Source organism: Ranitomeya variabilis, chromosome 5 (genome assembly GCF_051348905.1).
Source record: "Ranitomeya variabilis isolate aRanVar5 chromosome 5, aRanVar5.hap1, whole genome shotgun sequence".
NCBI lineage: Eukaryota > Metazoa > Chordata > Amphibia > Anura > Dendrobatidae > Ranitomeya > Ranitomeya variabilis.
The window spans coordinates 214,984,443-215,007,443 of record NC_135236.1 but is presented as its reverse complement, the minus strand read 5'-3'; the positions used below and the strand labels follow the sequence as shown (position 1 = coordinate 215,007,443).

General features: G+C 47.0%; 1 protein-coding gene across 1 annotated transcript; it reads right to left on the bottom strand.

Moving 5' to 3' along the window:
- Positions 1–3,358: 3,358 nt before the first annotated feature.
- On the bottom strand, positions 3,359–5,739 carry LOC143773549 (uncharacterized). Its single transcript, XM_077260958.1, has 2 exons — positions 3,907–5,739; positions 3,359–3,674 (listed from the first exon to the last, which is right to left on the bottom strand). The coding sequence occupies exon 1, from the start codon at positions 5,216–5,218 to the stop codon at positions 4,004–4,006; it is 1,215 nt and encodes a 404-aa protein (XP_077117073.1). The 5' UTR covers positions 5,219–5,739; the 3' UTR covers positions 3,359–3,674; positions 3,907–4,003.
- Positions 5,740–23,001: the final 17,262 nt, after the last annotated feature.

The following is a 23,001-nucleotide window of genomic DNA, read 5'->3' as shown; positions in this document are numbered from 1 at the left end:
AGACACAAGAACTGAAATTGAAGGGAACCTGTCCCCCCTCCCCCAAGCGTTTGTATGTTTCACAGCCACCTTGTACAGCAGTAATGCTGCATGTGTGCAAGGTGGCTCATAAACTTATTCCCCTTGCACATGTGGAACTGAACACATCTAAAATGTGTCCTCTGTGACCATTAAACCGTCCCTGAGGTGTGACTTTCCTTTGTAATGACACGCTCTAACCCCCTTGGTAGCGCTGCCCGTCTTCTGGCATCATTGTTTGGCTGGCTGCGTCTCTGCGGCCGCCATGGCCCACACAACGCCCCTCAGTGTCTTATTTATTTTGACTGCGAGGGTGTGATTGATGGGCATGAGCAGTGCATATGTTCGCCTGTCCCTCATCTCCATCTGCCTTCTTCAGACTGTGCGGCTTCATGGCCGTGGCATGCGATAAGGGATCAGCTGACGCCGCACAGTCTGAAGCAGGTGTAAGGACCCGAGTGTGAGAGGCGAACATATGTACTGCGCCAGGCCATGAATTCCAGCCCCGCAGTGTTTTAACAATGTAAAGACACTGCGGGGCTGGGATTCATGGTCATCGCGAACCGCACCGGCCGACATGAAATGATGTCAGAAGACGGGCAGCGCTAACAGCGCAAGGCCAAGGGATAACACGACAGCGCAGACTCCTGTGCAGCAAATAACGACGCTCAGGAGGCCGCGCCCAGCACCAAGGTGGGATTTTTGACAGCTGTGCTGCGTCTCATTACGAAGGGAACTCTCGCCTCCAACACAGTTTGACTGTATAAAGGGCTAAATGTTATACGTGTTTCATTCAGCGTGTGCAAGGAGAAAAATTAAAAGAGCAACCTTTGACTTGTGCAGCACTACTGCTGCATAAGGTGTGGCTCTTCTAGTTTGTAATACCTGAGGGGGGGTTAAAGGTTACCATTGAAATTGGTTCAATTAGGCTTCAGCCTACACTCTGCTCCCTCTCCTCCTCCTGCTGACCCTGGGCTCCAACACCGCTAGTTGCTGTCCGGAAGTGCTGGCTGCACAGAGCAAAACACCCGCAACTCTTTCAGTGGGGTTCAGCACCGCCAGCTGTTCCCCTGCTGTGTAGCCGGCAACGTGTCCTGCAACTGCCACGCAGACACAACAGACCCAAAGCTGCCGCCAGTGCAGGCTTTGGCCTACACTCTGCTCCTCCTGCTGACCCTTTGCTCCAACACTGCTAGTTGGGGCTCTAGGAAGACAAGCTTGAATAGGTCCCCATCCTGGTTCCAGCACAGTCAGCTGGTTCCGGGCAGAGTCTTTGGCTTAGGTGCCTCCCTCTGGGTATCCGAGTTCCACCGTCAGGTGGTTCTTGGTAGTGCTTTCAGGCACGGGTACCTCCTGCTTAGTAACCGGGTTCCAGTAACGTCAGCTGGTCCTCGGTAGTTCCATTGGCTCTTGGACCTTCGGCTACCCATCCGGGTTCCAGTACCGTCAGCTGGTTCTCGGCAGTGTCTTTTGCTCTTGTACCTTCTGCTCCCCATCCTGGTTCCAGTACCGTCAGCTGGTTCTGGGCAGAGCCTTTGGCTTAGGTGCCTCCCTCTGGGTATCCGAGTTCCACCAACGTCAGGTGGTCCTTGGTAGTGCTTTCAGGCACGGGTACCTCCTGCTTAGTAACCGGGTTCCAGTAACGTCAGCTGGTCCTCGGTAGTTCCATTGGCTCTTGGACCTTCGGGTAGCCATCCGAGTTCCAGTTCCATCAGCTGTTTCTCGGCATTTTCTCAGCCTTCTTGTACCTTCTGCTACATTTCCAAGTTCAAGAGACTAAAGACGATGACCCGGAAGACCACCCCTAAGATGACGACGACACCAGAGACGACAACCACTGAGATGACGACGACCCTGGAGACGATGACCCTGAAGACCACCCCGATGACGACGACCCCGGAGACGACGACCCTGGAGACGACGACGACCTGGAAGACCGAGAAGCAGAAGAACAAGAGGCTGCAGAACAAAGAGCAGAAGAACATTAAGCATAAGACTAAATATCAGAGCAAAAGATATTATCTAAATTATAAGCAGAAGAAGGCTAAGCAGTGTATGGGGGTGAGTCCGTTCCTCCTCGTGGTGCCCCTGGATAAAGCCTGATGCTGCAGGCCAAACTGAACGCGGACAAATGTAACTCTTTTGTGACAGGCAGAACGGAAGGTGTAATCTTCAAACTTTTATAGATAACAACTACGGGAATGCCTGTCACAAATAAGAATATGATGAAGAAGTTGAATATGAAGAAGATAATAGTAAAATAAAAAGAATATGAACAATGTAACAAAAAAAATAATAGGTAGAAGATGAAGAAGAAGATGAATAAGGTGAAGAAGTTGATGTCAAAGAAGCTGATGATGAGGATAATGAAGAAGAAAGTGTGGGAGAAGTAAAAAAGAAGGTGAAGGGCGTGGAAGTAGTGAAACATCAATATCTGACAAAAAAAAAAAAATAACATAGTCAAAATCTTTCTAACGCCGAACGTCATAAAAAAAAATAAAATTCCTGCTATTCTATTTGATTGGGCTAAACCTCTGTGCCTTTAATGTCTCCGCCACCTCCCCCAATACATCCTACATTATTCTTAGTTGTTTTCCTTCATGTAGAATGAACCTACAAGGAAAGAAAGGGTTTATTTTAATTCCGATATTTTCGTCCCATTGACTTGCATTGGGATCGGGTATCGGTATCGGATTAGATCCGATACTTTGACGGTATCGGCCGATACTTTCTGATACTGATACTTTCATCTCATCTCAGCATCAGCATCTCATGTGATATGTATATGCCCTAGCTTCAGTGCCTCCCCTGATGTATATAGAAAATAAAAAATTGCTCCAGCTTCCAAAAAAGTCCAACATTTTTTGAATCACGGATAAAAGTAAAAAGGCATAAAATGTTCACACAATCATGTGTAGCAGCTACACATTTTGAGCACAACGAGAAGGGCTACCATGATGGTAAGTGTGGACTACAAAGTATGTCCTACAAGGAACAGTTAAAGGATCTGGGAATGTTTAGCTTGCAAAAAAGAAGGCTAAGAGGAGACCTAATAGCTATTATATCTGAAGGGATGTAACAGTGTAGAGGGATCATCCTTACTCTCATTTGCACATGGTAATACGAGAAGCAATGGAATGAAACTGAAAGGGAAAAGATACAGTTTAGATATTAAAAAAAAAAACTTTTTGACAGTGAGGGTGATCAATGAGTGGAACAGGCTGCCACAAGAGGTTCTGAGTTCTCCCTCAATGGAATTCTTCAAACAGATGTCTGAGATGTCCGATACAAAAAGAAAAAAGTAAGCTGCACAGCCTGTGTGTGCAGACCGAAGGTCGACAGCGGTGAGTGGTGACAAGCTGAATGAAATATAGGAGGTGCTCGCATGAGAAAATAGAAGCAATCCAGAAGATCAACAACAGAAAAATGCGGCAGCACTCACCCAATTGTGGTCCAGTTCTTTATTTAGAACATGAGTAAATACAGCTTTTCGGTCCGATGGAGTGCAGTTGGATGGGAGGTGAGCAGGTGAATGACGACAGCTGTTTCGCGCTGATCCAAGCGCTTCTACAGGTCTGGAGACAGGGGAAGTGACGCCGGCTTAAGACAGGTGAGTTAGAACAACCCACTCCTGCCTCGCTGTACGCCCACAAACCCTGTTCCAATAGAAACAGGTGCATATTAAACAACATGTGAATTAAAATAAAACAAAATGCAAATACAAAAACCCTGGATGACGGACCCTAGGACGAGCCCCAGGAAGGACAAAACATCATATCTATCAAACTTTTGTTCTAAACACATATTCCACTTTATCAGGATTAATATCCACTACCTAAACACAGAAATAACCAATTATATAGACATATTGGTGTCCCTGATACTCACGGCAGCAGATCTCTCCAAAGAGAAAGAAAGGGAGACATAGCACCAAAATGACAGAGTACTCCAGACTCCTGCGATAAAATACAGGGGAGGGGGGATTTTACAAGAACACAGCCATATCGATTCTGTCATTGAAGCCAGCAGGGCCGGTCGCGTTAGTGCGCATGATCCACCTGGCTTCTGCTCTCAATAACAGTTTATGCAAATCCCCTCCTCCCGCTGGTAATACCACTCGCTCTATACCAGCAAACGTGAGGACATCCGCATTACCTTCGTGTATTTCCCTTACATGATTGATAAGTCTGGGGACGCCTTTTCCTGTCTGAATGGAGCGGACATGTTCCCTAAACCGCACGTACATCTGACGTATTGTTTTGCCAATATAAAATCTTCTGCAAGGACAGAAGACGACATAAACTACATAGTCAGTCTTACAGGAAATAAACTGGCTTATCGTGTGTGTAATGGGACCTATATTCATCCTCCGTCCAATGACATGTCGTGCACAAAAGTGACAATGGCCACAACGGTAATTACCTTTCAGAGTCGATTTCTCTAACCAATTATTCTGCGTACCTACTAACCTATTGCGAACCAGAATATCTCTGATCCGTGTGCTCCTCCTATTCGAAATTAACGGCCCTCCCGACGCCTTGCCTGTGAGATCTCTATCCCTTTCAAGAACGTGCCAATGACGTCTCAATGATGCACGGATCTCCTGGTCTAACGGACCATATTTAAAGCAAAAGGTAAAACGGGGTTCAACTGGACTCTGTCTACTTCTATTGCACTCATCAGTAGTGGAGCTCACTCTTTCCATGGCTGTATCTAGCAGAGTTTTCGGATACCCCCTCTCCATCAGACGTTGGCGGAGTTCCCCAGCTTGTCTTGTAAATCCCCTCTGAGTATTGTTCACCCTTCGTGTGCGTAATAACTGACTATAAGGGAGTGAGCGTTTGACATGTTTCGGATGGAAGCTATTGAAGTGCAGAATCGAATTTGTGGCAGTGGGTTTGCGATAAACCGATGTACAGATATCACCTTCCTCAATAGTGACCAGCACGTCCAAAAACTCTAACCGACTTCCCCCAAATACTGAAGTGAATGACATGCCCATCTGATTAGTAGTGTTAAGATGACTAACAAAATCCTCAAACTCCTCCTCTGTGCCGTCCCACACCAGGAACACATCGTCGACATATCTCAAAAATAGTCTAATGTGTTTGAGGAAGGCGTTTTTAGCCGAGTATACATAATTCTCCTCAAACACCGCCAAAAACAAATTGGCGAAAGTGCATGCAACCGGGGTCCCCATGGCGGTCCCAGTGGTCTGCTGATACCATGTGTCCAAAAAAGTGAAGGCGTTATGGGTGAGTATAAAACTCAACCCATCGCACACAAAATCAACAAAGGGCCGGCTCCTATCAGTAGTGTCTAAAACACGCCTGATGCAGTCGACCCCAAGTGATTGGGGGATACTGGTATACAGATTGACCACGTCAATGGACGCCAAGGAGAACCCCGGCTGCCATGCAAACCCATGAATGCTTTGCAAAAACGACTTGGTGTCCCGGGTGTGGGAAGGGACAGAGGCAAGTAAGGGATGTAGCAGCCATTCCAGGTATTGCGAGAGGGGTTCAGTTAGTGACCCAACCCCTGAGACAATCGGTCTTCCAGGAGGCTGGGTGACCGATTTATGAACTTTGGGAAGATAATACCAATGAGGTTTGGTAGGAAAGGGTGGAAAAAGTTTTTCTGCTTTTTTCTGAGTAATCACTCCTTTCAAAACTGAAACCCTCAAAAATGACTGCAATTCATTCTTAAATTTATTAGTGGGATCTTTCAACAATCTCCGATATGTGCCCCCATCCGAAAGCTGCCGTAACGCTTCCCTCTCGTACGCCTCCCTAGACAACAAAACTGTTTTTCCACCTTTATCCGCTGGACGCAGAATTACATCAGACCACCCCGCCATTTCTCTCAACGCCATCCTCTCGGAGTTAGCTAGATTAGAGGGAGCCTTCTTATAAATAAGGGCTTCCACGTCCCTTAACACGAGGGTCTCGAACAAATCTATCATGTTCCCTGGTGAGACGGGTGGTATGTAAGAAGATGAAACCCCTCCCATGAAGGGGGTGAACTCAGATGGTACTCTAACGTTAGGTGAACAATCAACATCAGTCAGGCTCAACAATAAAGCGGCATCATCACGGTAGTCCGCCAACGTTTCTCCTGATGAACCGGCCAAAAAGCCCAAAGATCCAATACGGCAGGGACGTTCGCCTTCCAGGGGAGTCACTGTGGTAGAATCCGATGAAAACGTCTTGTATAGATGGATTTTCCTTATTGACTTAAATAAATCAGTCCGAAATTCTGTAAAATCAAAGTCCTCCGGAATGCAATAATTAAGGCCCTTTGCTAGTAGGTTTAGGTGTGCTGGTTTTAACACCCGGTTGGTTAAATTAATGACAAATTCTTCAGGTGCGATAGAGGTTAGTGCCCCTGCCTCCAAGAGACGCTCTTCCTCTTGCGTCCCCAGCTGGGGGTCTGACCTCCGCTTACTCTTCCCCCTACGAGTTCTTCTCCTAAAGGGGGTGCCATTGCTAAAGAGGATTCAGATGTTGATCCCTCCGCTGGTTCGAGGTTCATGCCTCCTCCCTCACTTAAGCTGGAATCAGAGTCGGTGGTTAGATAATCACCTTGGCGGCGTTGATTACGTTTTCTAAATCTACGTTTTTTGTTATTACTGGTTCTGTTTAGTCATCTTAACACTACTAATCAGATGGGCATGTCATTCACTTCAGTATTTGGGGGAAGTCGGTTAGAGTTTTTGGACGTGCTGGTCACTATTGAGGAAGGTGATATCTGTACATCGGTTTATCGCAAACCCACTGCCACAAATTCGATTCTGCACTTCAATAGCTTCCATCCGAAACATGTCAAACGCTCACTCCCTTATAGTCAGTTATTACGCACACGAAGGGTGAACAATACTCAGAGGGGATTTACAAGACAAGCTGGGGAACTCCGCCAACGTCTGATGGAGAGGGGGTATCCGAAAACTCTGCTAGATACAGCCATGGAAAGAGTGAGCTCCACTACTGATGAGTGCAATAGAAGTAGACAGAGTCCAGTTGAACCCCGTTTTACCTTTTGCTTTAAATATGGTCCGTTAGACCAGGAGATCCGTGCATCATTGAGACGTCATTGGCACGTTCTTGAAAGGGATAGAGATCTCACAGGCAAGGCGTCGGGAGGGCCGTTAATTTCGAATAGGAGGAGCACACGGATCAGAGATATTCTGGTTCGCAATAGGTTAGTAGGTACGCAGAATAATTGGTTAGAGAAATCGACTCTGAAAGGTAATTACCGTTGTGGCCATTGTCACTTTTGTGCACGACATGTCATTGGACGGAGGATGAATATAGGTCCCATTACACACACGATAAGCCAGTTTATTTCCTGTAAGACTGACTATGTAGTTTATGTCGTCTTCTGTCCTTGCAGAAGATTTTATATTGGCAAAACAATACGTCAGATGTACGTGCGGTTTAGGGAACATGTCCGCTCCATTCAGACAGGAAAAGGCGTCCCCAGACTTATCAATCATGTAAGGGAAATACACGAAGGTAATGCGGATGTCCTCACGTTTGCTGGTATAGAGCGAGTGGTATTACCAGCGGGAGGAGGGGATTTGCATAAACTGTTATTGAGAGCAGAAGCCAGGTGGATCATGCGCACTAACGCGACCGGCCCTGCTGGCTTCAATGACAGAATCGATATGGCTGTGTTCTTGTAAAATCCCCCCTCCCCTGTATTTTATCGCAGGAGTCTGGAGTACTCTGTCATTTTGGTGCTATGTCTCCCTTTCTTTCTCTTTGGAGAGATCTGCTGCCGTGAGTATCAGGGACACCAATATGTCTATATAATTGGTTATTTCTGTGTTTAGGTAGTGGATATTAATCCTGATAAAGTGGAATATGTGTTTAGAACAAAAGTTTGATAGATATGATGTTTTGTCCTTCCTGGGGCTCGTCCTAGGGTCCGTCATCCAGGGTTTTTGTATTTGCATTTTGTTTTATTTTAATTCACATGTTGTTTAATATGCACCTGTTTCTATTGGAACAGGGTTTGTGGGCGTACAGCGAGGCAGGAGTGGGTTGTTCTAACTCACCTGTCTTAAGCCGGCGTCACTTCCCCTGTCTCCAGACCTGTAGAAGCGCTTGGATCAGCGCGAAACAGCTGTCGTCATTCACCTGCTCACCTCCCATCCAACTGCACTCCATCGGACCGAAAAGCTGTATTTACTCATGTTCTAAATAAAGAACTGGACCACAATTGGGTGAGTGCTGCCGCATTTTTCTGTTGTAGATGTCTGAGATGGTTTAGTGAATCCTGCATTGAACAGGGGATTGGACATGATGAGCAGGGGATTTTACATGATGACCCTGGAGGTCCCTTACAGATCTAACATTCTACGATTCTATGATAAGGCAGTGGAAGACCTTATTAGTATACAGTAAAAAAGAATAGTGTAGGATATAGATAAATATTTGGCACTAGCCCAGCATTGGAGGGGCTCAAAAGGGAAAACACTTCCTGGTTTTAAGGTACCTTCACACGAAACGACGCTGCAGCGATAGCGACAACGATGCCGATCGCTGCAGCGTCGCTGTTTGATCGCTGGAGAGCTGTCACACAGACTGCTCTCCAGCGACCAACGATGCCGAGGTCCCTGGGTAACTAGGGTAAACATCGAGTTGCTAAGCGCAGGACCGCGCTTAGTAACCCGATGTTTACCCTGGTTACCAGCGTAAAATGTAAAAAAACCAAACAGTACATACTTACATTCGCGTCCCCCGGCGTCCGCTTCCTGCACTGACTGACTGACTGAGCGCCGGCAGTAGCAGGGCACAGCGGTGACGTCACCGCTGTGCTGTGCTTTACCTTTCACTTTGCGGCGCTCAGTCAGTGTGGGAAGCAGACGGCGGGGGATGCGAATGTAAGTATGTACTGTTAGTTTTTTTTACATTTTACACTGGTAACTAGGGTAAACATCAGGTTACTAAGCGCGGCCCTGCGCTTAGTAACCCGATATTTACCCTGGTTACCAGTGTAAAATATCGCTGGTATCGTTGCTTTTGCTGTCAAACACAACGATACACGGCGATCGGACGACCAAATAAAGTTCTGAACTTTATTCAGCGAACAGCGACATCACAGCAGGATCCTGATCGCTGCTGCGTGTCAAACTAAACGATATCGCTAGCCAGGACGCTGCAACGTCACGGATCGCTAGCGATATTGTTACAAAGTCGTTTCGTGTGAAGGTACCTTTAGTAAGCTAGACACTTAGTAAAGGTGTGAGGTTCTTGATAAGTGGAAGTTCAAGGCGCAGTGGACTGGAGGCATGTGGAGTACATATCATTCTGGCAGCATGAGGTCATACCAGATTTCCTGCAGACATTACTATAATGTCTGTAGCCTATGACCAAATTAGTCATTGGGGAGTGTGCCTTAATCCTTTTCATGGAAGCTGGATGTGGAACCGCATTAGAGAAATGAAACGGATCTCGAAAGTGCTGTGGTACTGAACAGGAAATCCTTGGGGCAGACAGGAGGATCAAGCATAGGTATAATTCACGCTGAATGTAATCAAGATCTTGAAATATACTGTGATGATGAAAATGGAACTGGAGGGTGCTGTGCCTGATACTGCATGTTAAAGATTGATGTACTTAAACTGTCCAGTAAAATTGAACTTTTTATATTGAACTGGGTGTCCCCTGATGTGTATGAAGCTGATCCTTGACTTAAAGACATTGAGACAGTGAAGACCTCCGGCCTGCAAGTGAGTACAATGCACTGTACGAAGCATGACCCTAATGGATTGGAACTCTGTTTGTGGGGTGCCAGAGAAGCAGCAGCTCGCCAGTGACTACCACCCTGGGTAACTTACATATACTGTATGCTTCAGAATTTCCTGTGATGTATATGCCCCAGTGTCTATTGTGATGTATATGAAAGAGCCCCAGCATCTCCTCTGATGTATGTGTTGCAGTCTTTTGTGATTTATGTGTTGCAGAATCTCCTGTGATGTATATGCTCTAGTGTCTCCTGTGACGCACATGACCCAGTCCCAGTGTGTCCTGTGATATGTGCTGCTAGTTGCAATGACTCCTGTGATATATGTATTGCTGCGCCTCTAGTGATGTATATGTATAAGCGTCTACTATGTGATGTATATTCTGCAGCCCCAATATGTCCTGTGATATACAGTACATCACAAAGCTAAGTACACCCCTTACAACTTTGTAAATGTTTTATTATATCTTTTCATGACAACACTAAAGATATGACACTGATGCAATGTAAAGTAGTCAGTGTTCATCCCTCTAAATAACTCAACACACAGCCATTAATGTCTAAACCATTGGCAATGAACGTGAGTACACCTCTAAGTCAAAGTGGCCAAAATGTGCCAAATTAGCCATTTTCCCTCCCCGGTGTCATGTGACTCATTACTGTTACAAGGTCTCAGATGTGAATGTTAAGCACGTGTGGTAAATTTGGTGCTATTGCAATCAGTCTCTTAACCCCGTAGTGACGGAGCCAAATTTTTGAAATCTGACCAGTGTCAATTTATGTGGTAATAACTCTGGATTACGTCAACAAATCCCAGTGATTTTGAGATTGTTTTTTCGTGACACATTATACTTTATGATAATGGTAAATTTAGGTAGATATGTTTTGTGTTTATTTATGAAAAATATCAGAAATTTGAGAAAAATGTAAAAAAATTTGCAATTTTCAAACTTTGAATGATTATCCCTTTAATCCAGATAGTCATACCACAGCAAAACATTAATAAATAACATTTCCCTCGTGTCTGCTTTACATCAGCACCATTTGTAAAATGTTATTTTATTTTGTTAGCATTTTAGGAGGTTTAAAAATGTAGCAGTAATTTTTCATTTTTTCAAGGAAATTTACAAAATTTATGCTTTTAGGGACCTATCCATGTTTGAAGTGACTTTAGGGGTCCCATATATTGGGAAACCCCCAAAAGTGATACCATTTTAAAAACAGCATCCCCTGACATATTGAAAACAGCTTTCAGGTAGTTTATTAATCCTTCAGGTGCTTTACAGGAATTAATGCAAAGTGGTATGATAGAAATGAAAAAGTGTATTTTTACCACCTAAATGCCTCTAACTTCTGAACAGGTTACAACAGCCGTCAGACTCTAAGGCCGCTATTTGGTCGTGAATTGCCATCTCAAACATCAGGATCACAAAATCATGATCGGAGGGCACCAATTGGGATAAAGAGGAAGCCCCCACACTCTGTTAACCATTTATAATGATGTAGTCACTATTGACAGCAGCATCTAAGGGGTTAAACAGATTTGGACGGGGCAAACACTGATTGTGGCTAATGCAGCAAGTTGTCAGCTATAGTGTACAGTCGACAGCTGCTGGATTGTCACCTATATGGGGATGCTATTCTCTTATATCTCAGGTCAGTTAAAAGACGTATTGGCTGTCATTAAGGGGTTAAACTGGTGTCTGGAAATTCAACATGGCACCTCATGGCAAAGAACTCTCTATGGCTCTGAAAAAAAAATTGTTGCTTTACATAAGTATGGTCTAAGCTATAAGGAGATTGCTAAAACCCTGAAACAGAGGTGCAGCACCGTGGTCAAGAACATAACAAGGCAGGTTCCACTCAGAAATGGCCTTGCCATGGTTGACCAGACAAGTTGAGCGCACATGCTCAGCGTCATATCCAGAGATTGTCTGAGAAATCTGTGGCACCCCAGGAGTTCAGGTACCACAGTGGTACTGCTTTCCTCTTGTGAGGGTGATGCTATGCCTGGAAACGAGGAGGATCCCTATGGCAGGTAATCTGTACATGCAACACTTTCTGACTCCAGGCCAGAAGGGGGAGCTCTGAACCCAGTTTTCAGGGGAGCTTCCCTAGATAATATACATTATGGTCTGGAGTAGAAGCTAGAAGTCTGGTGCAGACAAGGAATAGTGAAGGAGTACAGGAGAAGTCAGGAGCTAGAGGAGAGCTGCGAGTGGGCTCCCTCTAAGCTAGAGTGCAGAAACCGGGCATCGGGAGCCCGATGCTGTGTGGAACTACATGTCCCATGGCAGAACCGGAGGGCAGGAAGCTGAAAGTGACTTGTCCACATTAAACGCTGAGGTACAGCAACAAACAGAGCCCAGAGACACTGTGGATAGAGACCCCAAGGAAAAAGGCTCGAGTTGTCTACTGTGTAGGTACTGTCCCAGGACAAGAGAGAAAGAGGACCTTTTCAGGAAACCACAGGCAGCAAGGGACTAACATTCAGCGCATAGTGGAAGGATCCAAATCTGACCTGACAAAGGGGGTTCAATTAGTTTCCAGGCTGCCTGGACTTCACCATCACCTGTTGCCAGTACCCTGGACTGAGACTGTCTACCAACAGTAAACGAGGTACAGAGACTGCAACCCTGTGTCCTCCGTTTACTTCCGGCACCACACCATCCTTGTCCAAACACAGCGGGAGCCCTGGGGACCCAGCTTCACCTGTGGGAAGCAATACCATCTTTGCTGCAGTACTATCACCCCCAGAGGACCCCTTTAAGCAGCATCGGTCACTCCTGACCAAGTACCACAGATGGCGTCACAAACATTTCCTATTTCAACAATCTTTATTCAAATCCCTTTAAAGACTATCCCTTTTACTTGGGATCCCAGGGCCAGGGACCAGGTCACTGCCACCGTGACCACCCCTTTAATAACGACCAGACCCGGTACTGAGTACCCCATGGCCCTGGCGGGCATTCCAACATGGAGTCACGAACAGGATTCATGCCCCGACGTCACCGGGTACTGTGTACCATAGACTGAATTGAATTTGTATGTGAGCCACCATTGCTGCGCCGTGTAGAGTGTGAGGAAAAGAAGGGGGCATACCTTCATGGGCGGAGCCTGGAAAAAGAGCACGAAGAGGAAGTGGACGCTGAGCAGAGAGATCCGCAGGTGAGGAAGCCGGAAGCCCCGGGAGGAGCACCTTGCCAAGCGCAGGAGGAACCGCTGCAGACTCCGGTGGTGAGACGTCAGGCCTGATTGAGGTTAGCATGGGGGAAAGGGATATGTCTGACCAGTAAGGGGATTTGGCGGGGGTCACAGCTGCAGCCCCCACGATGCTACCAGGCCCAGCAACGGACGCAGCCGTAGGCCCCATGATGCCACCAGACCCAGCGGTGGCCGTAGCCTCTATGAACTGGCCAGACCCCACCACAGCTCCAATAATGCCGCTCCCATGCCCTATATACCGGGTGCAGCCTGGCTACCACAATATTCAGGGAGTCCCATGTGCTGAATGACTGAACATCAAAAGGTCAATATTCTAACTGGACAATTAATTGGCACAGCACAAGGAGAAGTGAAATCCTGGCCGGACATTGAAAAATGAACTATTAAGCAGAAACTTGCCAAAGTTAAAAACATTTTTGACACCCGCACTGCGGCAGAAATCAAAATGGGGTTTTTTGGGTGCAAACAAAGAGCACAGGATAGCATATGGGACTATGCCCTTAATCTCCAGGAGGCACTACGGACCATTAAACAGGTTGACCCTAACAGCGTGCAGGATGGGGAATAGCTATTAAAGAAGCAGTTCATTGAGGGACTCCTGACCAGCACCCACAGGACACAGTTGTTCATCCTGGCCTTGGAAAACCCTATTAGAAAGATAAGCGCATGCACAGCCGTATATAAGGTGCCAGAGTAGGTACCAATACCATGAAGTGTAGCAAAAAACTCAGCACTAAAACTTACCATGATGGACTTGCGGTGGATGCCGCATCCCCTTCAGACCAGACACGCAGACTCTAGATCTTCTAAGGTTATCTGCCGGATTTGGCTACACTCCAAGACAGAGACATGGACTGCGTCCACCTTCTGCTACGACTTTACTGAGAACCCACAATCCTCTGGGTCCATCTGTTTTTACTCACAACTTACCGCTGTGACTGATGAAGGTCCGGCTAATAGGACCGAAACTTTTCTTGCAACTAAACGTGGATACAATTAAACCACTTATAAAGCTAAGTTTGAGTGCCGAGTTTTTTGCTACACTTCTTGGAAAACTCTGACCTGGACTTTGAAGATTTTAAAGACAGGGCCATCCGGGTGCTGCATGAACCACCGCCCAGCCGCAAAATACCTCCTAGGCGTCCAGCAATCACGGACCACCAGGAGGTGGCATCCTTTCATCAGGCCACCGTTGATGCTGACACACAGATCCTGGATGATGATCCCTCAACAGAACTGTGCATCCAGGTCCAGGAACTGACTAAAAATGTAGCTGCACTAGCCAGAACCGTGCAGTTCCTGCAGAAATCCCTAAAGGAGCTGGCTTCCAACAAAAGAGGATCCCACCGATCAGATTAGGAGACAGCGACCGCTTTCATCAGGATGGATGAGCAATCTGTCACCACTGCAACCAGGCGGGACACATCGCAAGGTTCTGTCATTTAAATGAGTGCAAACCCCCAGGAGTAAGACGACCAGGAGGCCCACAAAACTGGCAAGCCAAGTATATCGGAGGATGACAGGTCCTCCCCATTGTGATCAACGGTATCCCGATCAATGCTTTACTGGACATCGGCTCTCAGGTGATGACTATTCCTTACATTCTTTACAAATGGTACTGAGTTGACCCTGATATTACCCATGACCCAGATAGTGGTTTGATAATAGTAGCCAGTAATGGTCAGCCTTTGCCACAGGTGGCGTACAAGGAGGTAACCATTAAGGTGGGGCGGGTAGAATTGAAGGCCCAAGGACTGGTGATTGTTGATATTGGCCGGCGAGAATGTAACCCCATGATGACCTTAGGTACTAATATCATAGAAAACTGTCTTGCTGAGGGTATTGTCTTGTTACAACAGGTGGCCAAAACTGCTGTTCCAGTGAGCAACGTGTCCAGCAAAATGAAATCAGAGCCCTGATGCAGAGACAATAGGTAGAATTGTCTGGTGGAGAAGTTGGCCGTGTCACAGTGAGTGATCCGATCACCATTGCAGTACCCCCCAGGAGTAAAATGTTAATCTGGTGTTGGGCAGCCATAGGCCTCAGAGGTAAAGACTACCAGGCCCTGGTAGAACCTGTGTATTCAGATAATAGGCCCACCATCCTGATAGCCAGAGGGGTGGTTGATGTCCACAAGGGGAGGGTACCAGTGCGTGTCCTTAATTGTGGGGAGAAATAGGCCCAATTACTCAGATATGCCACACTTGCTAAACTGTTCACTGGTAATACAGAACAGTTGGAGGACTGGTGCCAGAAGTAACATGTGGGCACTTACTCTACCCCTTCACACCAAAAACAGGGGGTCCATGTGTATGAGCGGGTATTCAGCAAACACCCACTAGATTTTGGGCAGGTAAAATGGGTTCAATGTCATATCCCCACTGGAGGTAATCCGCCCATTAAAGAGAGTTACTGGCCTGTACCTCCAGCTCACTACCAATGTGCCAAGGGTATGTTACGAGAGATGAAGGAGGCTGTGGTAATCAGAGACAGTTGTAGCCCCTGGGTAGCTCAGTTAGTCCTAGTTAGAAAGAAGGATGGTACAATGAGGATGTGTGTTGGCTACAGACAGATAAACCATATAACACACAAGGATCAAAAGACAAAAAGAAAGACAAAGCAGCCATAAAGTCCCATATAAAATACCAAATTTTATTAAATAGTGTTAAAACCACCAGATACAGTACAGTGATGCATAAAGGGAGGATAGGTGTGATCCTAACAGCCAAAACAGGCAAGATCATCAGCCTGCCTGAGTGTCACAATATGCCTCCATAATGGGAGAAACCTAGCTGCTAGACATGACAATATTGGAACAGTGCAACAGCATAGGACACGGTAACACCTCAGCATGAGAACTTACCTGGCATATGCAAGACCGACAGGGTGGATGGGTGACCGAGCCTGACGCCGACGCGCGTTTCGGAGCGGGCAGCTACCCCCTGAGGAAGGAGCTGCCCACTCCGAAACATGGGTCGGGCTCGGTCACCCATCCACCCTGTCGGTCTTGCATATGCCAGGTATGTTCTCATGCTGAGGTGTTACCGTGTCCTATGCTGTCGCACTGTTCCAATTTTGTCATGTCTAGCAGCTAGGTTTCTCCCATTATAGAGGCATATTGTGACACTCAGGCAGGCTGAGTATGGGTGATCTTGTCCGTTTTGGCTGTTAGGATCACACCTATCCTCCCTTTATGCATCACTGTACTGTACTGCATCTGGTGGTTTTAACACTATTTAATAAAATTTGGTATTTTATATGGGACTTTATGGCTGCTTTGTCTTTCTTTTTGTCTTTTGAGCTATGCTTGGTATCTGGCCCCTATTGGTCCTTTACGCATATTCTATATTGATTAGCCCCATTTTTGTGGAGTTGTATTTATGTATGCTATTCCAATATGCTTGCTTCGATAACATTAACACACAAGGATGCCTACCCATTGCCCAGAATTGAAGAATCATTAGCTGCTTTAAAATCTGCTAACTATTTCTCCACATTAGATCTCACTAGTGGGTATTGGCAGGTTCCCATGGCAGAGGCGGATAAGGAAAAGACTGCCTTCACAACACCAATGGGCCTCTCCGAAACCAACTATATGCCGTTTGGACTTTGTAACACACCAGGGATGTTCCAGAGGATGATGGAGTGCTGTCTCGGGCACAAGGATTTTGAAACCGTCCTGTTGTACCTGGATGATGTCATCATCTTCTCCAAGACATATAAAGACCCCCTGAAGCACCTGGAAGAGGTGTTTGAATCTCTGTCTAACTTTGGGGTGAAGGTAAAGCCATCCAAGTGCCACCTGTTAAAGCCCAAAGTACAGTACCTGGGCCATGTGGTAAGCAATGAAGGAGTGGCACCAGACCCTGACAAGGTCACAGTAATCAGGGACTGGCCAAAACCCAGCAACATCCACAAAGTCTGGCAGTTCCTCAGGTAGGTAGGCTACTACCGAAGGTTCATTAAGGACTTCACTAAGATAGCCGCACCCCTCAAGACCTGTTAGTGGTAGTGTTGAGTAGGGTTGAGCGACTTTCATTTTTTTAAGATCGAGTAGGGTTTTGGGAAACCCGATTTTGTCCAGAGTCGAGTCGAGTGCAGTCGGCCGATTATCGCTAAAAGTCGGGGATCGACCGAAACACGAAACCCAATGCAAGTCAATGGGGAAGCATAGTCGGCAGTGAGTGGAGGCCAGGAAAACACCTACAGTGCCCATTTTAATGCCAAAAACATCCATTCTTGTTTCTGAAGCTTGCCAATCTTAATTAACTGTATAATAATAGTTGGGCATAGGGAATTGGGTGAAAGTTGTGGGGGGAGTAGGGCTGGCTCAAGTTTTTCGTGGGCCCAGGAAATGCGGACTACGTCACGGCGGTGTTGCAGGGAAAGGTAAGTATTTAAAAGTTGCAAGTGCTGTGATCCTGAGCAAGCAGGGGGGGGGCCCACTCGTTCGCATTGCCACTGGCACAGGGCCCCTCAAAGTACGGCGGTGTGTTTGCATGGCGGGGGCGCCTCCCACCAGCAGCGACACTTTTGCGTACTCTGAGGGGCCCTGTGCCAGTGACGTCGCCAACGAGTATGCCCCCCCACCTGATGAAGGAACCTGCACTTTCATCTGCACCTTCCTCTTTGTCCCTGTGTAAGGTGGTATAACATGCGGGAAGGGGAACCTTACTTTCAGCAGGGACAGATTCTGGCTGTGTAGAGTACAAGGGGAATGTAGTGGTCTAGGTCAATGTACCAGCAGACTCATTTAGCAGTGGCTGGGCAATGGGCAGGATGAGGAGGAAACAGATATAGGGCCAAAGAATAAAGTAGGCTACATGCAGTTCAAAATTGGTAACAGGACTAAACAGGCGGCATTGCTTTGTTCAGTGGAGTAGCAAACCCAAGAGCAGCAGACACTGTTTCAAGGGCCTAACCACACTAGTAGGCCAAATGCAGTTTAATATCTGATAGTATAGGGCGAAAGCCAGAATGTGGAAGCTCAGCTTTGTTCAGTTGAGGACAACACCAGGGAGGGGCAGACACCTTTAGTAGGCCGGAAAAGCCTATTGCATTTTTTAAAATGGTAATTTGGAGCAGAAGGTTGAAGCTCAGCTTTATTTAGTTGAGGGCAACACCAGGGAGGGGCAGAAGCCGTTAGTAGGCCCTAACCACCATTTTTTTTTTTTTTAAAACCACTTAATGAGAGCCGGAAGGTTGAAGCTCAGCTTTATTTAGTTGAGGACAACACCAGGGAGGGGCAGAAGCCGTTAGTAGGCCCTAACCACCATTTTTTTTTTAAAACCACATAATGAGAGCCGGAAGGTTGAAGCTCAGCTTTATTTAGTTGAGGACAACACCAGGGAGGGGCAGAAGCCGTTAGTAGGCCCTAACCACCATTTTTTTTTTAAAACCACTTAATGAGAGCCGGAAGGTTGAAGCTCAGCTTTATTTAGTTGAGGACAACACCAGGGAGGGGCAGAAGCCGTTAGTAGGCCCTAACCACCATTTTTTTTTTAAAACCACATAATGAGAGCCGGAAGGTTGAAGCTCAGCTTTATTTAGTTGAGGACAACACCAGGGAGGGGCAGAAGCCGTTAGTAGGCCCTAACCACCATTTTTTTTTTAAAACCACTTAATGAGAGCCGGAAGGTTGAAGCTCAGCTTTATTTAGTTGAGGACAACACCAGGGAGGGGCAGAAGCCGTTAGTAGGCCCTAACCACCATTTTTTTTTTTTTTAAAACCACATAATGAGAGCCGGAAGGTTGAAGCTCAGCTTTATTTAGTTGAGGACAACACCAGGGAGGGGCAGAAGCCGTTAGTAGGCCCTAACCACCATTTTTTTTTTAAAACCACTTAATGAGAGCCGGAAGGTTGAAGCTCAGCTTTATTTAGTTGAGGACAACACCAGGGAGGGGCAGAAGCCGTTAGTAGGCCCTAACCACCATTTTTTTTTTAAAACCACTTAATGAGAGCCGGAAGGTTGAAGCTCAGCTTTATTTAGTTGAGGACAACACCAGGGAGGGGCAGAAGCCGTTAGTAGGCCCTAACCACCATTTTTTTTTTTTAAACCACATAATGAGAGCCGGAAGGTTGAAGCTCAGCTTTATTTAGTTGAGGACAACACCAGGGAGGGGCAGAAGCCGTTAGTAGGCCCTAACCACCAATTTTTTTTTTTTTAAAACCACTTAATGAGAGCCGGAAGGTTGAAGCTCAGCTTTATTTAGTTGAGGACAACACCAGGGAGGGGCAGAAGCCGTTAGTAGGCCCTAACCACCATTTTTTTTTTTTTTAAAACCACTTAATGAGAGCCGGAAGGTTGAAGCTCAGCTTTATTTAGTTGAGGACAACACCAGGGAGGGGCAGAAGCCGTTAGTAGGCCCTAACCACCATTTTTTTTTTTTTTTAAAACCACTTAATGAGAGCCGGAAGGTTGAAGCTCAGCTTTATTTAGTTGAGGACAACACCAGGGAGGGGCAGAAGCCGTTAGTAGGCCCTAACCACCATTTTTTTTTTTTAAACCACATAATGAGAGCCGGAAGGTTGAAGCTCAGCTTTATTTAGTTGAGGACAACACCAGGGAGGGGCAGAAGCCGTTAGTAGGCCCTAACCACCATTTTTTTTTTTAAAACCACATAATGAGAGCCGGAAGGTTGAAGCTCAGCTTTATTTAGTTGAGGGCAACACCAGGGAGGGGCAGAAGCCGTTAGTAGGCCCTAACCAAAGTTGAAGGCCAAATGCAGTTTAATTTCTGATACTATAGGCCGAAAGCCAGAAGGTGGAAGTTCCGATTTAGACAGTGGAGGACAATTTGAATTAGGGACTGCAGACAGACTTAGTAGGCTGTCCCCTGTGGACCATGCATCCACCACATTAACCCATTGCGCCGTAATGGACAAGTAATCTTCCGTGGCCATGCCTACAGGTCCATGCGTCTGTTGTCAGGTGCACCTTTGTACTCACAGATTGCCAGAGTGCATGGACAATGCGGTCTTCTACATGCTGGTGGAGGGTTGGGATGGCTTTTCTCGCAAAAGAAGTGTCGACTGGTTAGCTTGTAGCGTGGTACAGCGTAGTCCATCATGGCCTTATTAATAGTAAATAAAATATATAACTAGGCTCTATGAACTTTTAAATAGGTTCCAGGGGTACACGGGCAGCATTGGTGTGGTCAGTGGAGGAGTATTGCAAGTAGGGGCTGCAGACAGGCTATCAAAGGCCTAAAATAACAAACAGTAGGCAGTCATGGCAGTTTTACATCGGTTACATGGATACACAGGCAGGCACTCCAGGCAGCATTGTGCTCAGTGGAGGAGTATTGCAAGTAGGGGCCGCAGACAGGCTATCAAAGGCCTAAAATAACAAACAGTAGGCAGTCATGGCAGTTTTACATCGGTTACATGGATACACAGGCAGGCACTCCAGGCAGCATTGTGGTCAGTGGAGGAGTATTGCAAGTAGGGGCCGCAGACAGGCTATCAAAGGCCTAAAATAACAAACAGTAGGCAGTCATGGCAGTTTTACATCGGTTACATGGATACACAGGCAGCTAGGTGGTGAGTGGAGGAGTATTTAAAGTAAGGACCGCAGACAGGCTATCAAAGGCCTAACATAACAAACAATAGGCTCATGGCAGTTTTACAGCGGTTACATGGATACACGGGCAGGCAGCTTGGTGGTGAGTGGAGGAGTATTTAAAGTATGGACCGCAGACAGGCTTCGAAGGCCTAACACAATAAAATGGGCTGGCTGTAGGCACTTTAAAATTGGTTCCAGGGGTACACGGGCAGCAGTGGTCTGGTCAGTGGAGGCCTAGTGGAAGTATGGACCGCAGACAGGCTTCGAAGGCCTAACACAATAAAATGGGCTGGCTGTAGGCACTTTAAAATTGGTTCCAGGGGTACACGGGCAGCAGTGGTCTGGTCAGTGGAGGCCTAGTGGAAGGAGGGACCGCAGACAGGCTTCGAAGGCCTAACACAATAAAATGGGCTGGCTGTAGGCACTTTAAAATTGGTTCCAGGGGTACACGGGCAGCAGTGGTCTGGTCAGTGGAGGACTAGTGGAAGTATGGACCGCAGACAGGCTTCGAAGGCCTAACACAATAAAATGGGCTGGCTGTAGGCACTTTAAAATTGGTTCCAGGGGTACACGGGCAGCAGTGGTCTGGTCAGTGGAGGCCTAGTGGAAGTATGGACCGCAGACAGGCTTCGAAGGCCTAACACAATAAAATGGGCTGGCTGTAGGCACTTTAAAATTGGTTCCAGGGGTACACGGGCAGCAGTGGTCTGGTCAGTGGAGGCCTAGTGGAAGGAGGGACCGCAGACAGGCTTCGAAGGCCTAACACAATAAAATGGGCTGGCTGTAGGCACTTTAAAATTGGTTCCAGGGGTACACGGGCAGCAGTGGTCTGGTCAGTGGAGGACTAGTGGAAGTATGGACCGCAGACAGGCTTCGAAGGCCTAACACAATAAAATGGGCTGGCTGTAGGCACTTTAAAATTGGTTCCAGGGGTACACGGGCAGCAGTGGTCTGGTCAGTGGAGGCCTAGTGGAAGGAGGGACCGCAGACAGGCTTCGAAGGCCTAACACAATAAAATGGGCTGGCTGTAGGCACTTTAAAATTGGTTCCAGGGGTACACGGGCAGCAGTGGTCTGGTCAGTGGAGGACTAGTGGAAGTATGGACCGCAGACAGGCTTCGAAGGCCTAACACAATAAAATGGGCTGGCTGTAGGCACTTTAAAATTGGTTCCAGGGGTACACGGGCAGCAGTGGTCTGGTCAGTGGAGGCCTAGTGGAAGTATGGACCGCAGACAGGCTTCGAAGGCCTAACACAATAAAATGGGCTGGCTGTAGGCACTTTAAAATTGGTTCCAGGGGTACACGGGCAGCAGTGGTCTGGTCAGTGGAGGCCTAGTGGAAGGAGGGACCGCAGACAGGCTTCGAAGGCCTAACACAATAAAATGGGCTGGCTGTAGGCACTTTAAAATTGGTTCCAGGGGTACACGGGCAGCAGTGGTCTGGTCAGTGGAGGACTAGTGGAAGTATGGACCGCAGACAGGCTTCGAAGGCCTAACACAATAAAATGGGCTGGCTGTAGGCACTTTAAAATTGGTTCCAGGGGTACACGGGCAGCAGTGGTCTGGTCAGTGGAGGCCTAGTGGAAGTATGGACCGCAGACAGGCTTCGAAGGCCTAACACAATAAAATGGGCTGACTGTAGGCACTTTAAAATTGGTTCCAGGGGTACACGGGCAGCAGTGGTCTGGTCAGTGGAGGACTAGTGGAAGTATGGACCGCAGACAGGCTTCGAAGGCCTAACACAATAAAATGGGCTGGCTGTAGGCACTTTAAAATTGGTTCCAGGGGTACACGGGCAGCAGTGGTCTGGTCAGTGGAGGCCTAGTGGAAGGAGGGACCGCAGACAGGCTTCGAAGGCCTAACACAATAAAATGGGCTGGCTGTAGGCACTTTAAAATTGGTTCCAGGGGTACACGGGCAGCAGTGGTCTGGTCAGTGGAGGACTAGTGGAAGGAGGGAGCGCAGAAAGGCTTCAAAGGCCTAAAATAACAAACAATAGGCTCATGGCAGTTTTACAGCGGTTACATGGATACACGGGCAGGCAGCTTGGTGGTCAGTGGAGGAGTAGGGACCGCAGACAGGCTATCAAAGGCCTAAAATAACAAACAATAGGCTCATGGCAGTTTTACAGCGGTTACATGGATACACGGGCAGGCAGCTTGGTGCTGAGTGGAGGAGTAGTGCAAGGAGTGTCTGTCCCAGTACTCCCAAAATATAAATAGATGTTAATGTCTCGCAAAACAACCAAAACAAAAAAAAAGATGGCATACTTAGGTACAGGGGTGGGCTCATCTGCTGTGTTTCTGACATAGTAATTTGGCAGTAACTATTTAATGGTGCCAATATAGGACACAGACACAGACTACTTTAAGTTGCATCATAGATGTCTACAAATTTGTATTGTCAGTGCCAGACATTGAATGATGTCAGCGAATAGACTAAAGA